Here is a 20,131-nt window from a genome sequence, read left to right as displayed (position 1 = left end):
GCAAAATTAACTTCCTTCCTCTTTGCTCATAAAGAGAAAGGGCATCCCCGAGAAGCACCCCATGAACTGTATACACGTTTTCATTTCCCACTTCAACCATTGTGGTCGGAGAGAGGCTGCCAATTCGTGATAGGTTGTGTTTGTTATGGGACTGCTCCCAAAAGAGGAGCTAGTATGAGCATGCAACCATTTCAAACACGATCCTCAAAACAAGCAGGAAAGAGAGACTTTTACCCATTCCATATGGTCTGAATTCAAACCCAGCTCCGAGAGCTGAAGTGTTAATGTGCTCATTGCATCACCCAGTCCCCTATTATTTTTATTTTTAAAATAATTCCTTCCTATGATATAGCTACTTCTATCATTTTTCCCCCAGTCTACTTAGGTCAACAGTCGCATCTGTTTTAATTAATTAAATATATTAAAATACTTACGCACAAGAATAAAGGAAAACAAAAGTGGCAACGCACCGGCAATACTTATGTCAAATAGAGACAATGCCGCATGAAAGCTCCTGATTTATTCTAACTAGTTGACTCTCAGATTAACAGGAGTCCTGTTTTTACACAAATCTGTTATGCTTACAAACAGGGTAATAGAAAGAAATCTCATCCTTGGCTTAGTGGTAGCACTCTCTCACCCGAGTCATGGATTCCAGCCCACTCCAGAGACCTGAGCACATGATCTAGGCTGACACATCAGTGCAGTACTGAGAAACTGCTGCACTGTCAGAGGTGTCATTTTCAAAAGAAATGAGGCCCGATCTGCCCTCAGGTCGACATTTAAAGCCAATTGGCACCAGAGGAAGAGCAGCGGGTATCTCCAATGTGCTGGCCAACATTTAGCCTTCAACCAATATTACTAAAACAGATGAGCTAATCTTTTATCTCATGCTGTTTGTGGAACCTTACTGTCCGCAAACTGGCTGTCACATTTGCCTACATTATAATAGTGACTACACGTCGAAAACAATCATTGGTTATGAAGTGCTTTGGGATGTCCTGAGGTCGTGAACGGTGCTATAAATGCAAGTTATTTCTTTCTTTAAACCTGCAACAGATGGAAGTGGAATGGACTATAGTCCTCACTGTAGGTGGGAAACTCTACACAAGCTATTGGGCTCAAAGAAGCTGAAGTCTGGATAGAGTCCCAGTTTGCAAAAGAATTCTCATTATAAAAAGCTGCATATTTTGCAAGCATTGCAATCAACAAGTGAGTTAGGTCAAGACTTTCCTCCACAAAAAGTAGCGTTCAAAGGTGTTCAACAACTTTTGTCTTAACTGCTAACCGATTATGGTCGAGCAATGAATGGGGTATGGCCTGAATAAAGACTGCCATTAATAGCATAATCCAAAGTAGATGTGATGCATTGGTTCTGCTACATGGGTTGCAAGATCATGCATTGGTGCTAAATGAATTGTCAAGGCATCCTCATTTGGTAGCCTGTCCCAATTCTTGTTACCTGGTGCCAAGTCAACAGCTGAGTATTTTAAGAGATCAGAGTAAAGAAACAAGTTCCTGGGAATCTGGATGGTACACTGGACTATTACAGTTGGTTCGAATCCAGCTCTGCTCATTGGAAAGAAAGTCTGTTTTCTGCCAGCTGTAAGGTTTATACATGACATTAATTTATTCTATTCCCAGCATTAATATCCCCCACTTCTTTGAACATAAAATACAAATATAAAAAGTATTTTCAAAAAATTATACCTTGGACTGCTTCAAGCCCGCTCTTAGTGACTATTTCCACAACAGAGTTACTCTTGATCTTTATATTTCAGAGGGACTTTCAAGGACAGCTGGTGTGGTTAATAGAGAATACCTGCATCACATTATTATGGTACCAAGTCACCTTCTGAGATTGGGTTTAACAAACATTGACAAACAAATGTTGAGGCTTTACTGTAGCTGGGTATCTATACCTGATGTGGGATTTGCTTGCTGACATCAGGAGATGCTTGAAATCAGAGAAATGTGTTCTCGTACGGAGTGCTGCCACCCCTTAGTTTGATAAGCACATAAACTCACTAAAATTATGTTAACCCCGAGTTCTTCTACTTCTGCTTGAGCAGGATACAGAAGCCAGCAGCAACAATATCAGATATGGCCGATGAACACACAGTAGTCAAGGTGTTCCTTGAATCCAACACCAGTTAGCTTCAAGTTTTGGAACACGAGCTGGAGAAACGTACACGAGTTCTGGAGGACTCCCATTACAAACAACTCACATGTTTCACTTTTGGTCCATGCCTACAAATGAGCTGTATACATTCCGTCATCAGACTTTACATTGCCGCTGTGGATTCTGAGGCCTCAATGAGAAATAATAAACATCAAATGATAAGAAATAATAAACACTCAGAAGAAAGGATTCAGAGTCATGGGCTGTTTTCCAGTAGGTTGGAATATAAATAAGGCCATGAGGATTAATAATCAGCACCACGGATTTAGTAAAATCATGTGTACTAACTCCAGGAATTTCCCTCTGAGAAACTGAACAGCTCAAATAAGTGACCAAGGCTGACATTAGACCAAATCAAAAAGGAAAGGATAGTCACAATATACCAAATACTTTACAAGTATATCACCCAAATATCAAATGTAATTTTTTTTTTATTGACATTCCCAATCTTTTAAGCTCGGAATATCAGTTTACAATGTTTGTGAGATAGATGGAGGGAAGTGGTCAGAAAGCTCAGTTCTTCCTTTTAAGAAATGTCAGTTTTTTTGAATCATTATTCATTACACAATATGTATCTAATGTTCTGCATGTCAAAGAGGATTGTTTAATGTAAAAGAAACAGCTAGGGTCTCAAATTCCCTTAAGTGCAACTTTAGAGCCAAATTCACCACCCAGAGAACAGAAAAGAGGAAAAAAAAATAGAAACACAGCAAGAATGAGCTACAATTAAAAGCAGGTTTCTACAGACAGTACGGTACAAATATCCATTGTTTCCATATTAAACTGTAGAGGGAAACAAACTATAAAATGTATGCACATATTTATGTACTTGGACATGTTCTCAAAAACAACATTTTTCATACGTTAAAAGGTGTTTCATTGTTTGATGTTTCTGAACTTACCCTGGAGAGACTTTCCCAGTCCTTGGCCAAGCTTCCACCCATGCTTCTGAAGCAAACGGTGTCCAATGTTGTCCTGATAGACAGAACAGAGAATAGACCAAAAATACTCCAATAATACAAACTCCCTTCCAGTCAACATTTTTATATTGTGTACAATGGATAAACATGCAAGAAGTTGCTAATGGGAATGGGGTAGATGGACATCCTAAGGAAACAATGTCATAAATGGCTCACACAATTTGGGATTATTTTCTGATGGTGTGCTGTGCATTGTCAGTGCAGAACACTTAAATAATAAAAAAAAAAGCTGGGTAAAAGGAATGTAAAATAAAGAAGTGAAATCAGTAAAACTGAAAAAAAAAACAAGCTCTTTTTAAAACCATATCCGTCACCTTGACAGCACCAATTTGCAACAGACAACTAAACTTTTGTGTTTTAATTTGGTTATGTTGCGTGTCAGGCTTTTTGTCTACAGATTATTGAAAGTGCAAAATCTGCCCCACCACTAGAAACCAAACACGATCATAGCAAAATCCAGGCTAGACTTGATTGGGTTTATAACCAGCATGCAGCCATTATTAACTAAAAATGAAACAGTGAAGTTAGTAAATTTACAAAATGAGCACAAGCACAGATTGTGATGCACTTCATGTGTAAGGTAACAAAAATGCTGAAAATTAGAATGGAACAGGCCTAGCAACAGGTTTAATAGCAAGAACCATTAGTGCATGTAGGGAGGAGAAGCAGCAAGCGTAATGTCTCATCTTCCTTACCACTTTGGAGTGGTTAACTAGCTACAAACATATACAGTGCTGAATTTCAAGGACTTTGTTCCAATCTTACAAGGAGCAGTATCACCAGGGTTGGAGCAAATCTTGCAACATCTGGCAATAAAAAGGAAATGTTGACTTTAGAAGTGCAATGTATTGCTTTGCTAATTCAAATGATCTCCCTGGAGTCAGTCATTTTGTATGCTACGAGTCAATGTCCATTCACCTTGGCCAAAAAGTACAAAAATATACATGACATTACTGAATTCACTTCGGAAACAAACTTTGTCCAGTAAACATAGGAGCTTAAAAATAAGCACCCTGCAAGGATTATATGTAAACTCAAAATTCAATGAAGGTTTGTGCTACTGTTAATTAATCACCAAGTGCTGAATCGTTTTTGCAGCCTGACTGGGGTTCATATTTGAATGTGAAAATCTATTAGTTAGTTAACAATAAGTCACATCTTGCGAGTTGCTACACGGTAGTCAAACACATCTTTTGTCGTATATTTGGGGGTTAAAGTTTCTGATAAAGTGTGTGCTGGGCCTATCAATAGGCAAATGATCCATACTGTGTGTTACTGAACCATATGCATAAAAAGTGCCTGGTATGTTCGGAGTTAGACAATTTCAGATGGGGCTGTAATTGGATTAAATGTTCCCGACATTAAAAAAAAATCCATTGCGCCCAGTACTGACGACTATCTGATGATTCCCACTGAAAAAAATGTATGTGGACATCAGGTGAAGGCAGGATCAAGCTTGATCAAGAGGATAAAAGATAGCAAGTGGAATGTTTTAAAGTTAGTTTCTTTTAACAAACCTGTGCTTTTGTAGCTTCGATTTAATATTCCTTAATAGTTACTGCTGACATTAATTAGTTCCTGCATTGTAACAATGTGTGCTTCTATGCCATAGTGAGAGAGTGGAAAATTAAAAAGCCTAGCCCACAAAAAGACATTTCCTTAAACCTGGCAGCAGTCTTGGACAAACGCCACACAAACTAAATTGCTGGGCAAAGCAGCCAATCTTATCCCAAGCATTCGGTTTTGGTATTTGCATTGTGACTTTTCCACCCTTTTCAGGGATGGAGGGCCAGCACACAAGTTGCATGTACACTGCAGCTGAACAGATAACTGCTAACTGAGCGTTAAACAACTAAAGCTAGCTAAAACATTTCTTAAAGGTCAGAAAAATCCCGTGCCAGCACATCACAGCACTCCATAAATGTCGCTGCAATACAGTACTATGAATCCACTTGCAAACAAATTTACCAAAGGTGAAAAATACATAGCTCGTAATTTGTTTTATTGCAGGGTCAGATTACAGATTTATTAAAAAATCTTTAACCTGCAATTACCACAAAGATGTGGAACACAACAGCAGCTGGTTTAGAGAGCTGAATAAAACCATGCTACATAGGTTTGACTTTTAGTGCATAACATGCTTAACTATGGTTTATGTATGATAATGTTAAGCACAGAGGTCAAAAAAGCCAATGGTGTTAAAATGCAGAGTCTCAAACAGTCATACTTTCCAATCGAAAAATCCTACAGCATTAAATGTACTGATCATCAAAAAGTGATTTTTTTTTTTAAAAAGATTTAATGTTTCCTGTCAAGGTCATTAAAAAAAAAAAATTTCAATTAAATTAGGGAAATTAGGGAGCTGGTCCCATCGCCTTGTAACATGCTGATCGGCTTACCGCATCTCAGTGCCGCACAATCTTAGAAAAGGAGCCAGGCTGCAGCAGTAACCTCTCTACCCACCTTCAAAGCGGTTGCTCCGGCAGATTAGTAAAATATATAAATATATATTTTTTTTTAAAACAGACATTTTCGTATGTATTTGTTGGCAGAATTGCACTCGTGGTGATTTACCAGCAATAATAATGCTACAGTAAAACCAATTGCTTTAATAAGATAATGCTTACTCCTACTGGGAGATCAAATGAACAAGATTGCAGTGATACCTACTCCCTTCCTCAATGGGACAAAGTAAATCAAATTAAAACATCTGTCCTGACAAAGCCTTTGTCTCAAGGAAAGCAATCAGTGATAATTCTTAGATTATTGTATGCTGCTATTAATTTGAAGAGTTTTTTTTTTGAAAAAATTAGAAAAATGTCATCAAGTAATCAGAAAATATATCTAGGGAGGAAGCAGATCCTAATCACTTGTCACTAGATATGGCCAAACTGTTTTACTGTACTTGGGTAGAAGGATAAAATTAATGATGCTTCTGTAATTTAAGAGAAGCAAAATCAACTCTGAACTAGCTTGATGGACTCGAGCTTGTAAACAGCAAAATCCTGCATAATTCCAAAATCTTACGCAAGATGGTTATGATTGCTGTACCTCTTCTTGACGCATTACAAGCTTCAGATGTTCGGTATGCATTTTATTGCAGTTAAACCGATATAGATTTAAAATCTGAGCCTACAAAAATTAATCTGGAAAACAAAATTGAAATACTTTCATCTTAACACTGGCCATATAGTGAGCATTGCAGTTATCAAACAGGCAAACTCAAGGAGAAAGTCTTTCATGTCAGATACAGGGGGAAATAAATGAAATCTGGCTAATTGGTAATTTTTCCATTTAGGTCTGAGCTGTAAACCTCAAATCTTAAACTTTACATGGGTCATAAAACAGGCTTTAGTCCCCTTCATCTTTTTGGCAGAGAACGGTTGCTCTTTCATTCAACACATGAAGATACAAATTAACCTTCTTAAATCTGATCTCGGAAACTTCATAATTAAATATTAAAACCACATTATAAAGCTTTCAGGGAAGAAGGAAGCGAGACATTACCCTGACTGCAATATTAATTAATGCATTTAAAAAAAACAGACAGACAGATGAAGCAATAGGCTATTTCAAAGCAGTGCAAGTGGAGTGAAAGCATTTCCATACGAACCTGGCTTTAAAAACTGGGCTGTCAAAAGAACAGTTAAATGTAACACAAAGTAAGAAACTGTCCAAACACTAACGGTCTGCTTCTGTTCAATTCACTGCTTGCAAGTAATGTCTACAGTAGGTAATAGTGAAAGCACAATGTAAATCCACGATTCAAGACCAGTTGGCTGTAAGTCAGTGCAATGTGCCATGATGACACAATGGAAAAGAGAAAACTGAAACAAAATATATATTTTTTATATGTATATAAAATATATATATTATATATATGTGTGAGGGGATATATCAGGAAAGTGTGACAGAAAGGCGGGCACTACTTTGCCGTTACATGCAAGAGCACTTTAGAACGGTTCCCAAAACAAACCTTATACTTAACTACAGATGACACACGATAAAGGCTAGGAAGGCCAAATGGTAATGCTACACCATACAGCTACAAGACATGAAATATTTATAGTGCAGGGAACATGCGGCTACTGTTAAATGTCAAATCAGCAGCCATATTGACATAACCTTTGTCTGTTTAGGAGTCCACAGATCTTGTGCATGTACAAAATAACAAAGCACAATCTGACTATTGTAAATAATACTGCTGTATCAAACTAAACCAGCGAATAGAAAGGGACCAAACATTCTCAGGCTCGGTCTAAGAGCTATTCAACCACTATACTGTTTGCCCTATTGGATAATTGGGCTAAAGTCATTTTATAATCTTTTAAAACTGAACTGAATCAACAAGATTAATAATGAAACTATTGCAACATTCTCTAATTTTTTTTTTTTAAAAAGCTATTTTTAAACTTTGCGCATTAAGAATGTCCAGGCTGGAACATGAATTGAAAAAGCTTAATTAAAATTAGGGTGAGCACCTTATATACTAGTCATTTCTGAAGGGGAATTAAGAATTTACATTTGCTACATTGAACAAATCAGTCATTAGAATCCAGAAGGAATATTTTTTGCAGATTTTAAAGTGCAATTTACATTAAGCAGCGTCAAAAGAATGTTAAATGTTAAAATTTCCAAATTGGTTCACCTATGCTATTTGTATACACACAATCCTAGTGCTAACACTCCTAAAGATCAAGCACGTTAAGCACAGCCTATGATGGAATTTGAGTATAATATTTAGACTCTGGAACAAGTCCAAAACATTTTTTCTAAAATAGATTTTCAGCTTTTAGGTGTTTCTGGATTGTAACAGTTTAATGTTTAATTCTGAAGTGTTCTGGGGTCATCCTGGAAAGGCTCTGTTTGGAATATGTAAATTTAATGGCCGCTGCTATTGGGGAAATCGGCTCTACTGAGATCCAATGAAACCTAAACTAGCCCATCAATGGCCGAGAAATCCCGGCCTCTCTGGGTCGGTACGGAGTGTGTACGGACCGAGGAAGGCATCGCAAAAGCCGGTTTTCAGCGCACAATGCGCATGAGCTGAAAACGGGCTTTTCCGATCCGTCAAGATGGAGCTTTACAGATCTTCCGTATCTCCACATCCAGGACATTTGCAAGGGCAAGACTGTGGTATTTACCCATATCCTGCCCAGCAGATGTCCTGAAAACTCTTGCGTCTGATAAAAGCAGGCACATAGCCTATTTTTTTTTACAGGCTTAAGAGTTTTAAAATACACAAAAACATAAAATAGTTTTTTTTTTAAAAACACGTTATTGTTAAAAACCCTCCCCCCCATGGTAAGTTTATTTTAAACAATTTAAAAAACTTTTTTTCTTTATATCGGAAAAATATATTTTTTTATAATACATAAATAACTAATTTAAATTGATGTCAAATATGTAGTGTATTTTTCCTTATTTTTTATTAATATTGTGTGTGTTTGGGGGGGGGGAGGGGGGGGGTTCTCAGTCATAATAATGGGAACTCCAACTTACGGAGTTGTGATGAATGAGGACATATTTTACCTTGATTGGCTGCCCAGAGCCATGTGATTGCAACTCCTGCCCTGCGCACGTCCTGACGTGCACGCGCTGCGACGCGCAGTCAGTGGAAGCCTCAGGACCGGGAACTCGCAGCAGGGTAAGGTTAAGTGCACTTCTTTTTTGAGAATCCGGTCAAACGCCCGCGGGAAGGAGGAACCGGGATTTCTGGGCCAATACTTTTTGCAGATTTTAAAATGCGCAATTTACATTAAGTTAAATGTTAACATTTCCAAATTGGTTCACCTGCGCTATTTGTGTACACACAATCCGAGGTGCTAACACTCCAAAAAAATCAAGCGTGTTAATGATGCACATTTGGAATTTGAGTATAATATTTAGACTCTGGAGCAAGTCCAAAACATTTTGTTTTCTAATAGATTCTTTCAGCTTTTAGGTGTTTCTGGATTGTAACAGTTTAATGTTTATTTCTGAAGTGTTCAGAGGTCATCCTGGAAAGGCTCCATTTGAAATATGTAAATTTGATGGCCGCAGAAATTGGGGAAATCGGCTCTGCAGCCAACTGGGTGAGATCCAATGAAACCTAAACTTACCCATCATTATTTTAGTTATTTTTATTTCCATACCTACTGTCAAATGTCAAAACAAAGGTGAACCTCATCACATGCATTAGGTATATGCTGCACTAATCTCATTACAGAGAACGGTTATCCTGGGTGCACCAGCTGTTGAATAATATCGGATGAACTAATTATCTGCACATAGAATCACCTCAAAATCTGTGGACTCTCCAATGCAGCCAAGCTTGCTGTTTACACTGACTGAACACTGTAGCATAGCATTTAGCACATCTTGAGACAATGCTGCAGGACATGTGTATTTAGAATGTATGGAAGCCATTCGCTAGCTGTTGAAAATATTCTGTTGGCTTTTTCATATTAAAGCTTTTGATGGAATGGCTTCTCTACCTATACCAATTTGTTCTTCACCATCACAGAATTAAAACTGCATTGTAGGGCTTTTAAATTCAACATTTTATACCTGCAAAAAGCCTACCGGATTTCTGTTGTGATGCAGTGTGAAAAAATATGCAATTAAAAATATTGAACCATTGTTTACAGGAGCATTATAAAAGTCAAGAGCAATTAATTGTCAGTTTGACTGGTACAGTATTAGCTAATGGGTAATGCTAACAGAAACTGCAGTATGACGGATGTTGTCGTACCACCACAATGCAGTTCAGTGTTAGAACAGAGACCTCCATAATTCCCACTGGTAAGGAAGACAATGGGGCGCGCACACCCATAGGGACCCCTCAAGTTCCGGGTTTAGGCATACACTGCACATGCACTGAAACCCTGAACTTGCAATCTGTCAAGAATCCTCTTGACAGATCGTACGAATCCGAAAGAAAAGGGCATTCGCGGGTAGAGTTGGACTTCTGCCCAAGCAAATGGCCTTGAAATTCTTATGCCTAGGCTTGCTTTTGCCAGCATGTCAAAAATAGAAAATAAAAGTTTATCACTCATTTATACATTGAAAACCCTGTCCAATAAGGTAAGTTTATTTTTAGCCCCGTTAAAATTTTTGTTTAAAATATTTAATTAAATGGCTATTTAATTAATTTTAAATAGTCATTTTTTTATTTTGGGTATTTGCATATTAGTTAAGTGATCCCCATTCATACTTATGGGAGTTCCGTACAAACGGAAACCCCATAAATACAAATAGGGATTCCCTTCTTTTATTGGTTGGGCCAGCCCAGTGATCCCAGGGGCGTTTGAGAACCGCATGTGCCCCTTGGGATACATGGGCCTCTACCCGTGGGTACCCAAAGCGCAAATCTACAAACCTCCAGGTAAGGTGGTAGATTTTTTGCAGGTTGGAGGCATCCACCTGCGGGAAGCCTCCGACCACAATTTCTACCCCATTTCATTGGAGGGAAGTGGAATAAAATGTGAGCAAGTTACCCTGGGTCACATTCATGACAGTCTAAACTACTGCATATAAAGCTAGTGGTGTCAGGGAGCGATTCTCTTTCCCACTATCTTAGCTAAGGAATAGAAGGTAATGGAAGTATTTTTGGGAGGTGGGGGGAGAAATGAAAAGAGGGTCAAAAATTGTTTATGGAGAAGTGTATATTAGAACTAGTATTCTAAAAATAAACATTTTGGTGGCGATTCATTTTTTGTTAAATTGGTTTTTTAGTAAGATTACAATAAACTAATACATTAACTTATAAAGTTATCTGCCTTCACTCAATTCTCATGTTTAACTTCTGCAATGCAATAGCAGTTGAACCAATTGGATAAAAACAATTATTGGTTAAATCTAAAATTTAAGTTACTAATGTATGTCTTCCAAGCTTTTTTGTGTGTGTGGGGGGGGGGGGGTGGGGGGGAGGGAGGGAGAGCTCTTCTGAGAGAAGACAAAAAGATTGTTACGAGTGTATACAAGAACATTACAGGAACTTTGATTTACAAAGCAGACAGATGGGACATCTACTTTTTGCCCTTATTGTCTGGGTTTCTGTGATTTATAGCAATAAAGTAAACATTGAAATATATCAACTCATTCACTGAACTGCAAATTTTGTAAATAAGGATCGTTTTGTTTTGGTGTTTTACTGCTTAATTGGAATGAAGTGTTTTGGCCAGTTATTGCTTTGGTCAACTAAAAATGGATGACTCAAAAGTGGCACAAAAGAAATATCAAATGCCCACATGAAAATAAAGGAAAGCAAGCAAAAAAAGTGGGTGGGAAAATATTCAGGTATCTCATTGTTAAAGGGAAACAAAACAACAAACTCAAAATTAGTTAGGTGCGGTGGTATTAATGTTACGAGGTCACTCAATTGAAAACTTATCCTGCAGTATTATCAACATGCGTCATCAGCTATTGCCATTCCATAGACAAGCATCATGCCAGCAAAGTCTCTCAGTAGGTATTTTGCTGTATTGGAAGGACAGGATAAGGAACCAGGAATCCCTAAATAAAATAGCAGAGCGTGCAATACAAACCAGTTCATGGCTGCTTAGCAAGTATGGCCCAACTGCTGCAGAAGAGAAATGGTGGACACCCCAAGTTGTGTGCATTATTTGTTACATGGAAACGTAGGCACATCTTCCATGAGAACAGAAATATCTGCCGATCCCCTAAACCTCTTACATATTAGACACACTGGATGGGAATTTGCACACACTTTAATCATAGCAAACTAATTCTAACCATTCCACCCTTATCGCCACTCCAGCACCCCCTTTTCCTCCACTAGTACATATTCCGGTTAATGCAATGTATACTAAAAAGTACTTGAACTGACTCTGGCCAAAAAACATCAGAAATGATCATTACTCAACCAAGTTCATGAACACAGCTTCCTGTGTACCCAATTTGTATAACAAACTGTGGCGGCTCATAAATTAGGCTGTCACTGGCAACCAAACTACAGGATTGATTTTTTTTCTGTCCCCATACCCTTGTTTTGAATTGTAAGTTAGTATACAGTCCAAATCACCAAGCATATTCACTGCTCAAGAGCTTGTTTACAGCCTGGTACAGTGTAACATAGTTATACTGTACAAGAAATTAGTAGGAAACAAGTTATCCTGCCAATTGATCTCTGGTAACTTTTTGGGGATGGGAGCTCTGTTTACTTACAACTAACTACCTGTGTGCTGGTGTCTTGAGATGATCAAAGACAGGTAGCAGTACGCATTCATTTAGTGTTGGAGAAGTTGCATAAAATTAGTAATTTTAAATAGAAATTAATGGTGTGACTAATGTGCTGCAGTTTTTTTTTTTAAATTGGCCTTTTCATTCCCACAAAAATACCTCTATCACCACCCACAAAGTTCTGGTCATTATATGAAATCACATAGATTTAAGGAAGTGCAGCAAGATGGTGGCTCAAGACAGTGAGCACTTTCAAGACCCAGATGGCTTCATGTTCAAAACCTTAGGTGGCCTATCATTTGCCTTCACTGGGGAAAGGGGAAGCGGGGGGGGAAAAGAGTCCTCAATTCTCAGCTTGGTCCTTCGAGGAAGGTCAATTTTAAGCAGTGCTAAAATTATTAGTTTTATTAGGTATTATAATAGTTGCATTAGGTATTAGTTGGACTAAAGACATATCACTTTTGTGCACCACAACACAAACAGATCTTGAGCATAACCAGTAAAGTGTGTGCAAAATATCCAGGAGCTGAAGGGGATCAGCGCATATTTCCAGTCCTTATACACATCCACTCATGCCACTCATCCTACATGGCGCATGAAGTCTCATCCTTTACCGTATGAGTGCAATGACAATTACTACACACAAAAACAAATGCTGAAAAACCAAAGCACTGGATTAAACTCATGTAATGTAAAGGCTCACTGAATTAGAACTACTTAAAAGTTTAACATATTACAGGAGACGACTTCTAGAAGGTGGGATTATTTACTAAGCAATTTACGGAAAGCAGCAATGAAGCAAGTGTACTATTTATCCATGAAGTACAAACAAAATGTTGATTTACCTTAAGATGCATTTTTCATGTCCTGTATATATAGTAGCAGCACAGCATTAATATACATTATATTACAAAAACCTGAAAAACTTAAAATTAAAATAAAGGTGTACACTAATCACTATATAGTAGTTTGGACCAACTTATAATTTTCACTGCTAGAAACTTTCTGGACTAGTCAAAACTGCACTACCTTCTCCCTCCCTTAGGGGCAGCTAATCATTCAACTTTACACCAAATCAGTTTGCAATCAAAATTCCGGTCCTTACCGATTCTATGGGCTTGTCCAAGGATGCCTGTTCGATCTCCAGATGTCCTTCTTCATATTGATCAAAGTGATTCCCCTAAAAAGTCAATGGAGAATGGTAAAGACACATTCTGGAAAAACAAACTTTATTTGAGCTTGCTGTGAAAGAAAGGTTTAAAACACGATAATACAGGGAACAAATGGAATCAATACAGATTTGAAGATCAGCAACACATCAGAGGCAGTGAATACCTAATATCCTGTTCAGTGTCTTATTTTCATATTTAAAATTTAAACTTGTATTACAAAAATTCAATAGGATGTATACTGCAAGGGTTAACATGATGATTTAAATTACAGCAGTATGGACGTTTATAGTTGGTAGTGAAATAGCAAGTGAGCAATGACTATTCGAGGATCCAGGTGCAAATTTGATTCACGAGGATATATCTTATCTGCAGTAGTCAGCATTGTGCACCATTTATTAAATATTATTCCACCAAAAACATGGTTAAACTCTGCTTGTAGGTAGTGTACATACTTTTACAACTTAATGATGGGAAAAAGTCCCGTTCATCCATCACTCCTATGGTCGCTAAACTATGTTGGCTCCCAATCCGGCAATGCCTCGATTTTAAAATTCTCATATTTTGTTTTCAAATCTCCCATGGCCTCGCCCCTCTCTATATCTGTAACCTCCGCCAGCCCTACAACCCTCTGAGATCTCTGCGCTCCTCCAATTCTAGCCTCTTCTGCTTCCCTGATTTTAAATCGCTCCACCATTGGCGACCGTGTCTTCTGATGCCCTAAGCTCTTCGACTCCCTCCCTAAACCGCTCCGTCTCTTTCTCCTTTAAGACGCGCCTTAAAACCTCCCTCTTTGACCAAGTTTTGATCATTTATCCCAATATTGCATGGTTCAGTGCCAAATTTTGCTTGACAATGCTCCTGGGATGTTTTACTACATTAACGGCACTATTTAAATACAAGTTGGTGTTGAAAAGTACTATGAACCTAGAGGTTTCACCTTTGGCTTCATCGGTGCTGATTCGCAATTAATTTGCATTTCTAAGTTCCCTCCACATTTTCCCTCCATGTTGAGCCTCCTACAGTGCAAGACCAAATACACAGTGGGCATCATAGAATGAGAGAATGAAATCAGGCATGAAACAATGGTAAAAATTAAAACCAAATAACATTGCTCCAATGGAATGGATTGCTCAGTGAGGCAGATAAAAATGGAAAGATTTAAGGGAGAATTGGATGAAGAATTGCATAGATACTTGAAGTGGGCAAGTGAGGTGCATTAGCTTTTGGAACTGGCCAGACAGAGTGCATTGTTTTTTCTGGTACAATCATAATGTATGAAAAGTAAACTTTATACTACATAAATCATAAGGCACTTAAATTACCAACCTGGCCTAAAGATAGTTCATAATAGCCAAGTAAATGCAAATCATTTACAAAAATTGGCCAGCATAACTTTGGGCCGCAAGGCAAATCTATTATTACCATTAAAAAGATTATCTGTAAAATCAAGGAGTACAACAGATTTCCCACAGAATTCCAGAGCAGTTCTAGTCAAATCAAATTGGCGATCAACCACCTTCATAGAAGGAAACTGCTAAGTTCTACACTTGCACTCCAATCATCAAATATGTCACATCGGTGTTTTACAAATTTTTAATTTTTGATGTTCACGTTCTGTATAAAATACTGCACTGGACAAACACTGAAGACAGAAACAGACAGATAAAGAATCAAAAACAGGCTACATCATATAATGGTTACCATATGATATGCTGTAACTGTTCGAAGACTAAATGGAGCCATTGATTTACAGTTTATGCAAGCAAGAGTTGCTTTGTATCAACTTGCCAAAATTTACAAGTAGGTCAAATGCTTTCTTTGTGCCTAAATCTGTTAGAATATAATGGTATGGAATACAAAGAAGCCTTATGACAGTATCACTAGGGGCTAAAAATATTTTGTCAAAGCCTGAAAGAATGGCAGTGCCAGCTCTCTGTTCTCGTTCCGTCTTCATGTCCCTCACATCAACGTGCAGCTGTTGCAACCTGCCCCTGTCCTTCAAGAAATATATTCAGCCTCTTGACAATCACCACTAGCCACGCCACAGCACAAAGACTGCGTTCAAGTGTCACAAACCATTTTACAAACAAGCACACATTATCAGACACTGCAATGTTGCTTAGCTTCATCTGTCATTTGTATCTGCTACAGAACTAGATTTTATCTTTAAGTTGGTTCCCTATTTATCCTGTGTGAGCAAGATAGAAATGAACTGTACTTGTTTTTTTAAACACAATCCCATCCAATATACTTCTAAAATTAGAACTAATTGCTATGGCATTCAAGGTTGTGTGTGTGTGTGTGTGTGTGTGTGTGTGTGTGTGTGTGTGTGTGTGTGTGTGTGTGCGCGCTGTAGCATTTGGGTGTGTCCTGAAAAGCTACAGATACAATAGTTACCTTTAACAACTGGAATCCAATGACTCATTTACCTCCAAGATTTCATCATTACTATAGGTGAGCACCCGATATAGCCCTGGTCACTACTACAACCTCCGTTCTTAGCACACCAGAAGAAAATAAAAATTTGCATGCATATAAAGAATGCTGTGAGTACACGTTAATAGAAGTAGTTTCATTTCCAAAAATTAGTTCCATAATTTCTTGTCCAGCTTTGGTCTAAGGCCAGAGGGCTCATGGTAACTCAGCACCAATGATCTTGCTTCTATATAGTTTGCAGCCTCAGCTGTCTTCCATCTGCTGTTTCCCTTAATGAATCAATCCACTTTGTACTTTGTTTTACAATCAAATATGTTCACTCCCAATGCCAATCAGATAAATCTTACTAACATTTGGTCCACTGAAGTATGACATTTTTTCTTTTTCCCTTTTGTAATATAAAAATCAGCATAAACAAAGGAGTAGTCAGACTGTGAGCTGAAGTGAGGCAGATCCCCATGGAAGGGACGAATGGAGGGAACAGCTAACTCGGGCGCTCTTATACTTCTTTGTGTCTAGCACTACAGCAATCTTGGCAGAGGTCTATTGGCACCAAGCTAGCTGCTCTATTTCATGTGAAACACAACTGGAGACATTTTCCAGATGATGGGAAAGAACTGAGCTCACACATTCACACAACTGTTTGGAAAATACATGAAGACTTTTCAGTGTTATAGGGTCCAAGTTTCGAGCCGCGCCTAGAACGGCGCAGTACCGACCTGGACGCCGCTTTTTTGCGCCACAAAGTGTGCCTAAAAAAACCCTCCGTATTCTCCACCTCCCTGCAGGTCCTCTGGCCCTCGGCACAGCGCAGCAGGAGCTGTAGGGGGCGGAGCCAGGTCCCTGCGCTGAAAACAGTGCCGGGACCTCTGCACATGCGCGCTACAGTGGGCACGCAAGTGCAGTAGCTCCAGGCGCCGGAAACTGTGTGGGAGGGGCCCGAAGCACGCAGCCCCTAGCCCTGGCCGAATGGCCTCACTGGGGCTCCTCCAACACCCAGCTCCTGCTTCCTCCCGACCCGACTCCGCTTCCCGCCCCCGGACCGGACCCAACTCCCGCTTCCGGACCGGGCCAGACAACGCCCCCCCCCCCCCCGCCGCTTCCGGACTGGATCCGACCTGACCTCCCTCCCTCCCTCCCTCCCTCCCCCTGACCTCTCCTCTCCTCTCCCTCCCCCCCCTCCCGACCCGAACCAAACCGACCTCCCTCCCACCACCCCCCCGACCCGACCCTACGCCACCTGCCTGTAAATCTGGTGCTGGTGACGGGCCCGGCCCGAAGTCTCGGGCCCGGCCCGTTCAGCCTTCCTCCCCCTTCTCCCCCACCCACTTCCCCTTCTCGCCCTTCCCCCTTCCCCCCATCCCTCCCCCCCCTCTGCCCCCCACCCTCGCTGTCAGAAACACAGACACTGACAGAGAATGAGACACTGACAGACACACACTGAGGGGGGCATCCCAGCACGCTGTTGGAGGGCTCCCGGTGCTGCAGTCGGTAAGTAGAAAATGTTTTATTTATTGATTTTTTTAAAAATTATTTCTTATTAATTTTTTTTGATTGATTTATTGGTTGATTTATTGATGTATTTATCATTTATTATTGATGATGGCTCTTTATTTGTAAAACTGAAGTGTTTAATATTTGTAAACTTCCCTTTAAACACCCCCCATCATTCCCTACGCCTGATTTGTAACCTACGCCTGATTTTCTAAAGTGTAGACAAGGTTTTTTCGAGCGTACAAAAATCTTCACTTACTCCATTCTAAGTTAGTTTGGAGTAAGTTTTCACTCACGAAACTTTGAAATCAGGCGTAAGTGGCCGGACATGCCCCCTTTTGAAAAAAAATTCTGTTCCAAAGTGAAACTGTTCTAACTGACTAGAACTGGAGCAAACTAAATGTGGAGAATTCCGATTTCTAAGATACTCCGTTCTACACCAGTTGCTCCTAAAAATCAGGAGCAAATCATGTGGAAACTTGGGGCCATGGACAGTACTCAGCATTAGATTACACTGGGTCTGGGAGGCTCACCACGAGCCACAAGCATCTCAGGGCTCCACTCAGGTGTTTGAAGTAAACAGATGTCAGGTGTCTATTTATAAAATCTGAAACTTTTAATGAATTTCAGCTTTCTTCTTTCCAGAGATTCTGATTGCTATTGTTGATTTTGGCAGCTTTGAGTAGGACTGGAAAGTTCAATATTATGCAAACTACACAGATATCAAGAGACAGCTGTCTCGCTGCAGTGCTCAAATGCCCAATCCCCCTCCAAGATTAAGATCTAGCCCTGTAAATAGTTAAGGAACCCAACATGAAATGCAATACAAAATCCAAATCTCCTAAACTTGAGTTTCAGCCAATAATCTCCAGTATTCCTAGTGTATGTGATCATAGCACTATAATTCAGTGTACTAGGTCGATCTTGAATACAAGCTCATTACATTCTAACAAGATAAACTGCACAATATCAAAGTTCTAGCTTCTATTTGCTTTAGTACTTTACATGGCTCATTACATTTATATTAACTGTCTTTACTACTCTGCTCACCACCAAGGTCACTTGACCTCTGAAATTAGGAGGGATTAAATCAAGGGCCAGCTCCCTTAAAGCACATTAGTAGTACATTGCTATATGTATGCAAACATTGAGAGATGTGGCTATTTTTTAAATATATGATGCATTGACAAGAATGCTCAATGCACAATCAGCTCCTCATCCAGATTAACACTTTCAGCAACTTGCGGTGAAACACGAACACATAAAATGTGTAATCTCGGCACATCATTTATAATCTGGGCTATTCTCAGGTCTTGGAATGAAAAGAAAATATGATCAGTCATATCATATGCGTAAAAGGCACAAAAGTATTTCATTAGTCGGTAGTTGCTTAACTGCTTACAAATTGTGCCAGTAGATAATTACATTCCTATTAAACAAGTTCTGCAATTATTAAAATTCTTACTTTGTTAAAGAACCTTGCAAGTGTTGCTAATTCATGGGACTAAATTACTGCATGCTTTTAAATAGTTATTTTTTTAAATTATTCGTTCCTGGGATATGGGCGTCGCTGGCAAGGACAGCATTTATTGCCCATCCCCAACTGTCCTTGAGAAGGTGGTGGTGAGCCGCCTTCTTATTGCCAATTGGCATCACGGAGAGCCAGAAGTAGTCACTTCCAAATAATAATTCAGTTAATTTACAGAATTGCCTTTTTCAACTCATTTCACTTCAGGAAATGCAAGTGGGTAGAATTGAACCAGCAATGGCATTAGCAGTGAATTCCATTAAGATATTAATGTGGCTTCACTGGAGGGTTGTGTGTTTATTCTTCACACTATCGCCATGGGTTTATTTTTTTACCATTAGTGGGGTGTAATATTGACTGAATGCTGGGTGTTCATAATCTCTATTGCTAAATATGCTATTTTTTGTCATAAACTAGAGACTCAGTTGTGAAAGTGAGCCTGTTCTGTTACTGAGGGAGTTGGTTCAGATTGTAGAAAAGTCCTGCAAAATACATTAAATGTTACTGCATCAAAAAAGGCTTAAAAAAACACTGATCACACCAGAACATTATTCTTTCAGCCACGGATTCAAATCCAGCCCAGACTAATGATACCTGTCCAGCTCTTTTCCGTCTCAGCTGAAGGAGTCTTGTGTGAAATACGTTTTGGTCGTCTTAACCCAATTCTTAGTGGGCAAGGGGCAGTTTAATCCTATGGCCTAGATTTAACAATAATAGCAAACCGACAAAACAGCCCATGCAGTGGGGAGTGCTGAAAAATAAGTGTACATTTTTGGGACTATTTAGTGGGAGTTGCAATTGTATCTAACCTGTGCTACATCAGGCATAAGAGTGCTCAATACAGGAACAGGTACTAGGTGCAAAAAGTTAAGATGAGTTTCAGTTCCTAGAACTCATGTCAGTCATCTGGAGCACAAAAAAATCTAATGAAATCAGAGGAAGAAAAATAGTTTTATGATTCCTTAATGCAACAAACCCCATGGCAACTAAGTTCTAATTCATAAGATTTAAGTCTTTGCGCAATAATGCATTCCAATATGGTTCTATGTTGATGTTGCAGTCCATGCAAGATGTATCAAATAGCAAATATACTGCTGTGCCTGCCACTGTCCTGTTCAATCATTTAATTTTTTATAGATAAATGTATTCATAGAAC

General features: G+C 39.1%; 1 protein-coding gene across 7 annotated transcripts in view; it reads right to left on the bottom strand.

Annotated features, from left to right (window-relative positions):
* gpatch8 (G patch domain containing 8) overlaps positions 1–20,131 on the bottom strand; it is a 175,762-nt gene that overhangs the window by 126,918 nt on the left and 28,713 nt on the right. For 3 of the 7 annotated variants that reach the window (XM_070864499.1, XM_070864500.1, XM_070864501.1), the window contains exons 1-4: positions 14,455–14,478; positions 13,451–13,525; positions 6,776–6,793; positions 3,085–3,157 (exon numbers count right to left, since the gene is read on the bottom strand). Coding sequence is in view for 4 of the 7 variants with exons in the window: in XM_070864495.1 (XP_070720596.1) it covers positions 3,085–3,157; positions 13,451–13,525; positions 14,455–14,466 (160 nt within the window). In the remaining 3 variants the exon portion in view is untranslated. Of the gene's footprint in view, positions 1–2,228; positions 2,245–3,084; positions 3,158–6,775; positions 6,794–13,190; positions 13,213–13,450; positions 13,526–14,454; positions 14,482–20,131 lie in introns of those variants that run through there. The other 4 variants (XM_070864497.1, XM_070864495.1, XM_070864496.1 and 1 more) reach the window with 4 other exon arrangements.

This window comes from Pristiophorus japonicus, chromosome 21 (assembly GCF_044704955.1).
Source record: "Pristiophorus japonicus isolate sPriJap1 chromosome 21, sPriJap1.hap1, whole genome shotgun sequence".
NCBI classification, from domain to species: domain Eukaryota; kingdom Metazoa; phylum Chordata; class Chondrichthyes; family Pristiophoridae; genus Pristiophorus; species Pristiophorus japonicus.
The sequence above is the reverse complement of the archived record's forward strand: the minus strand, read 5'-3'. Positions and strand labels throughout refer to the sequence as shown.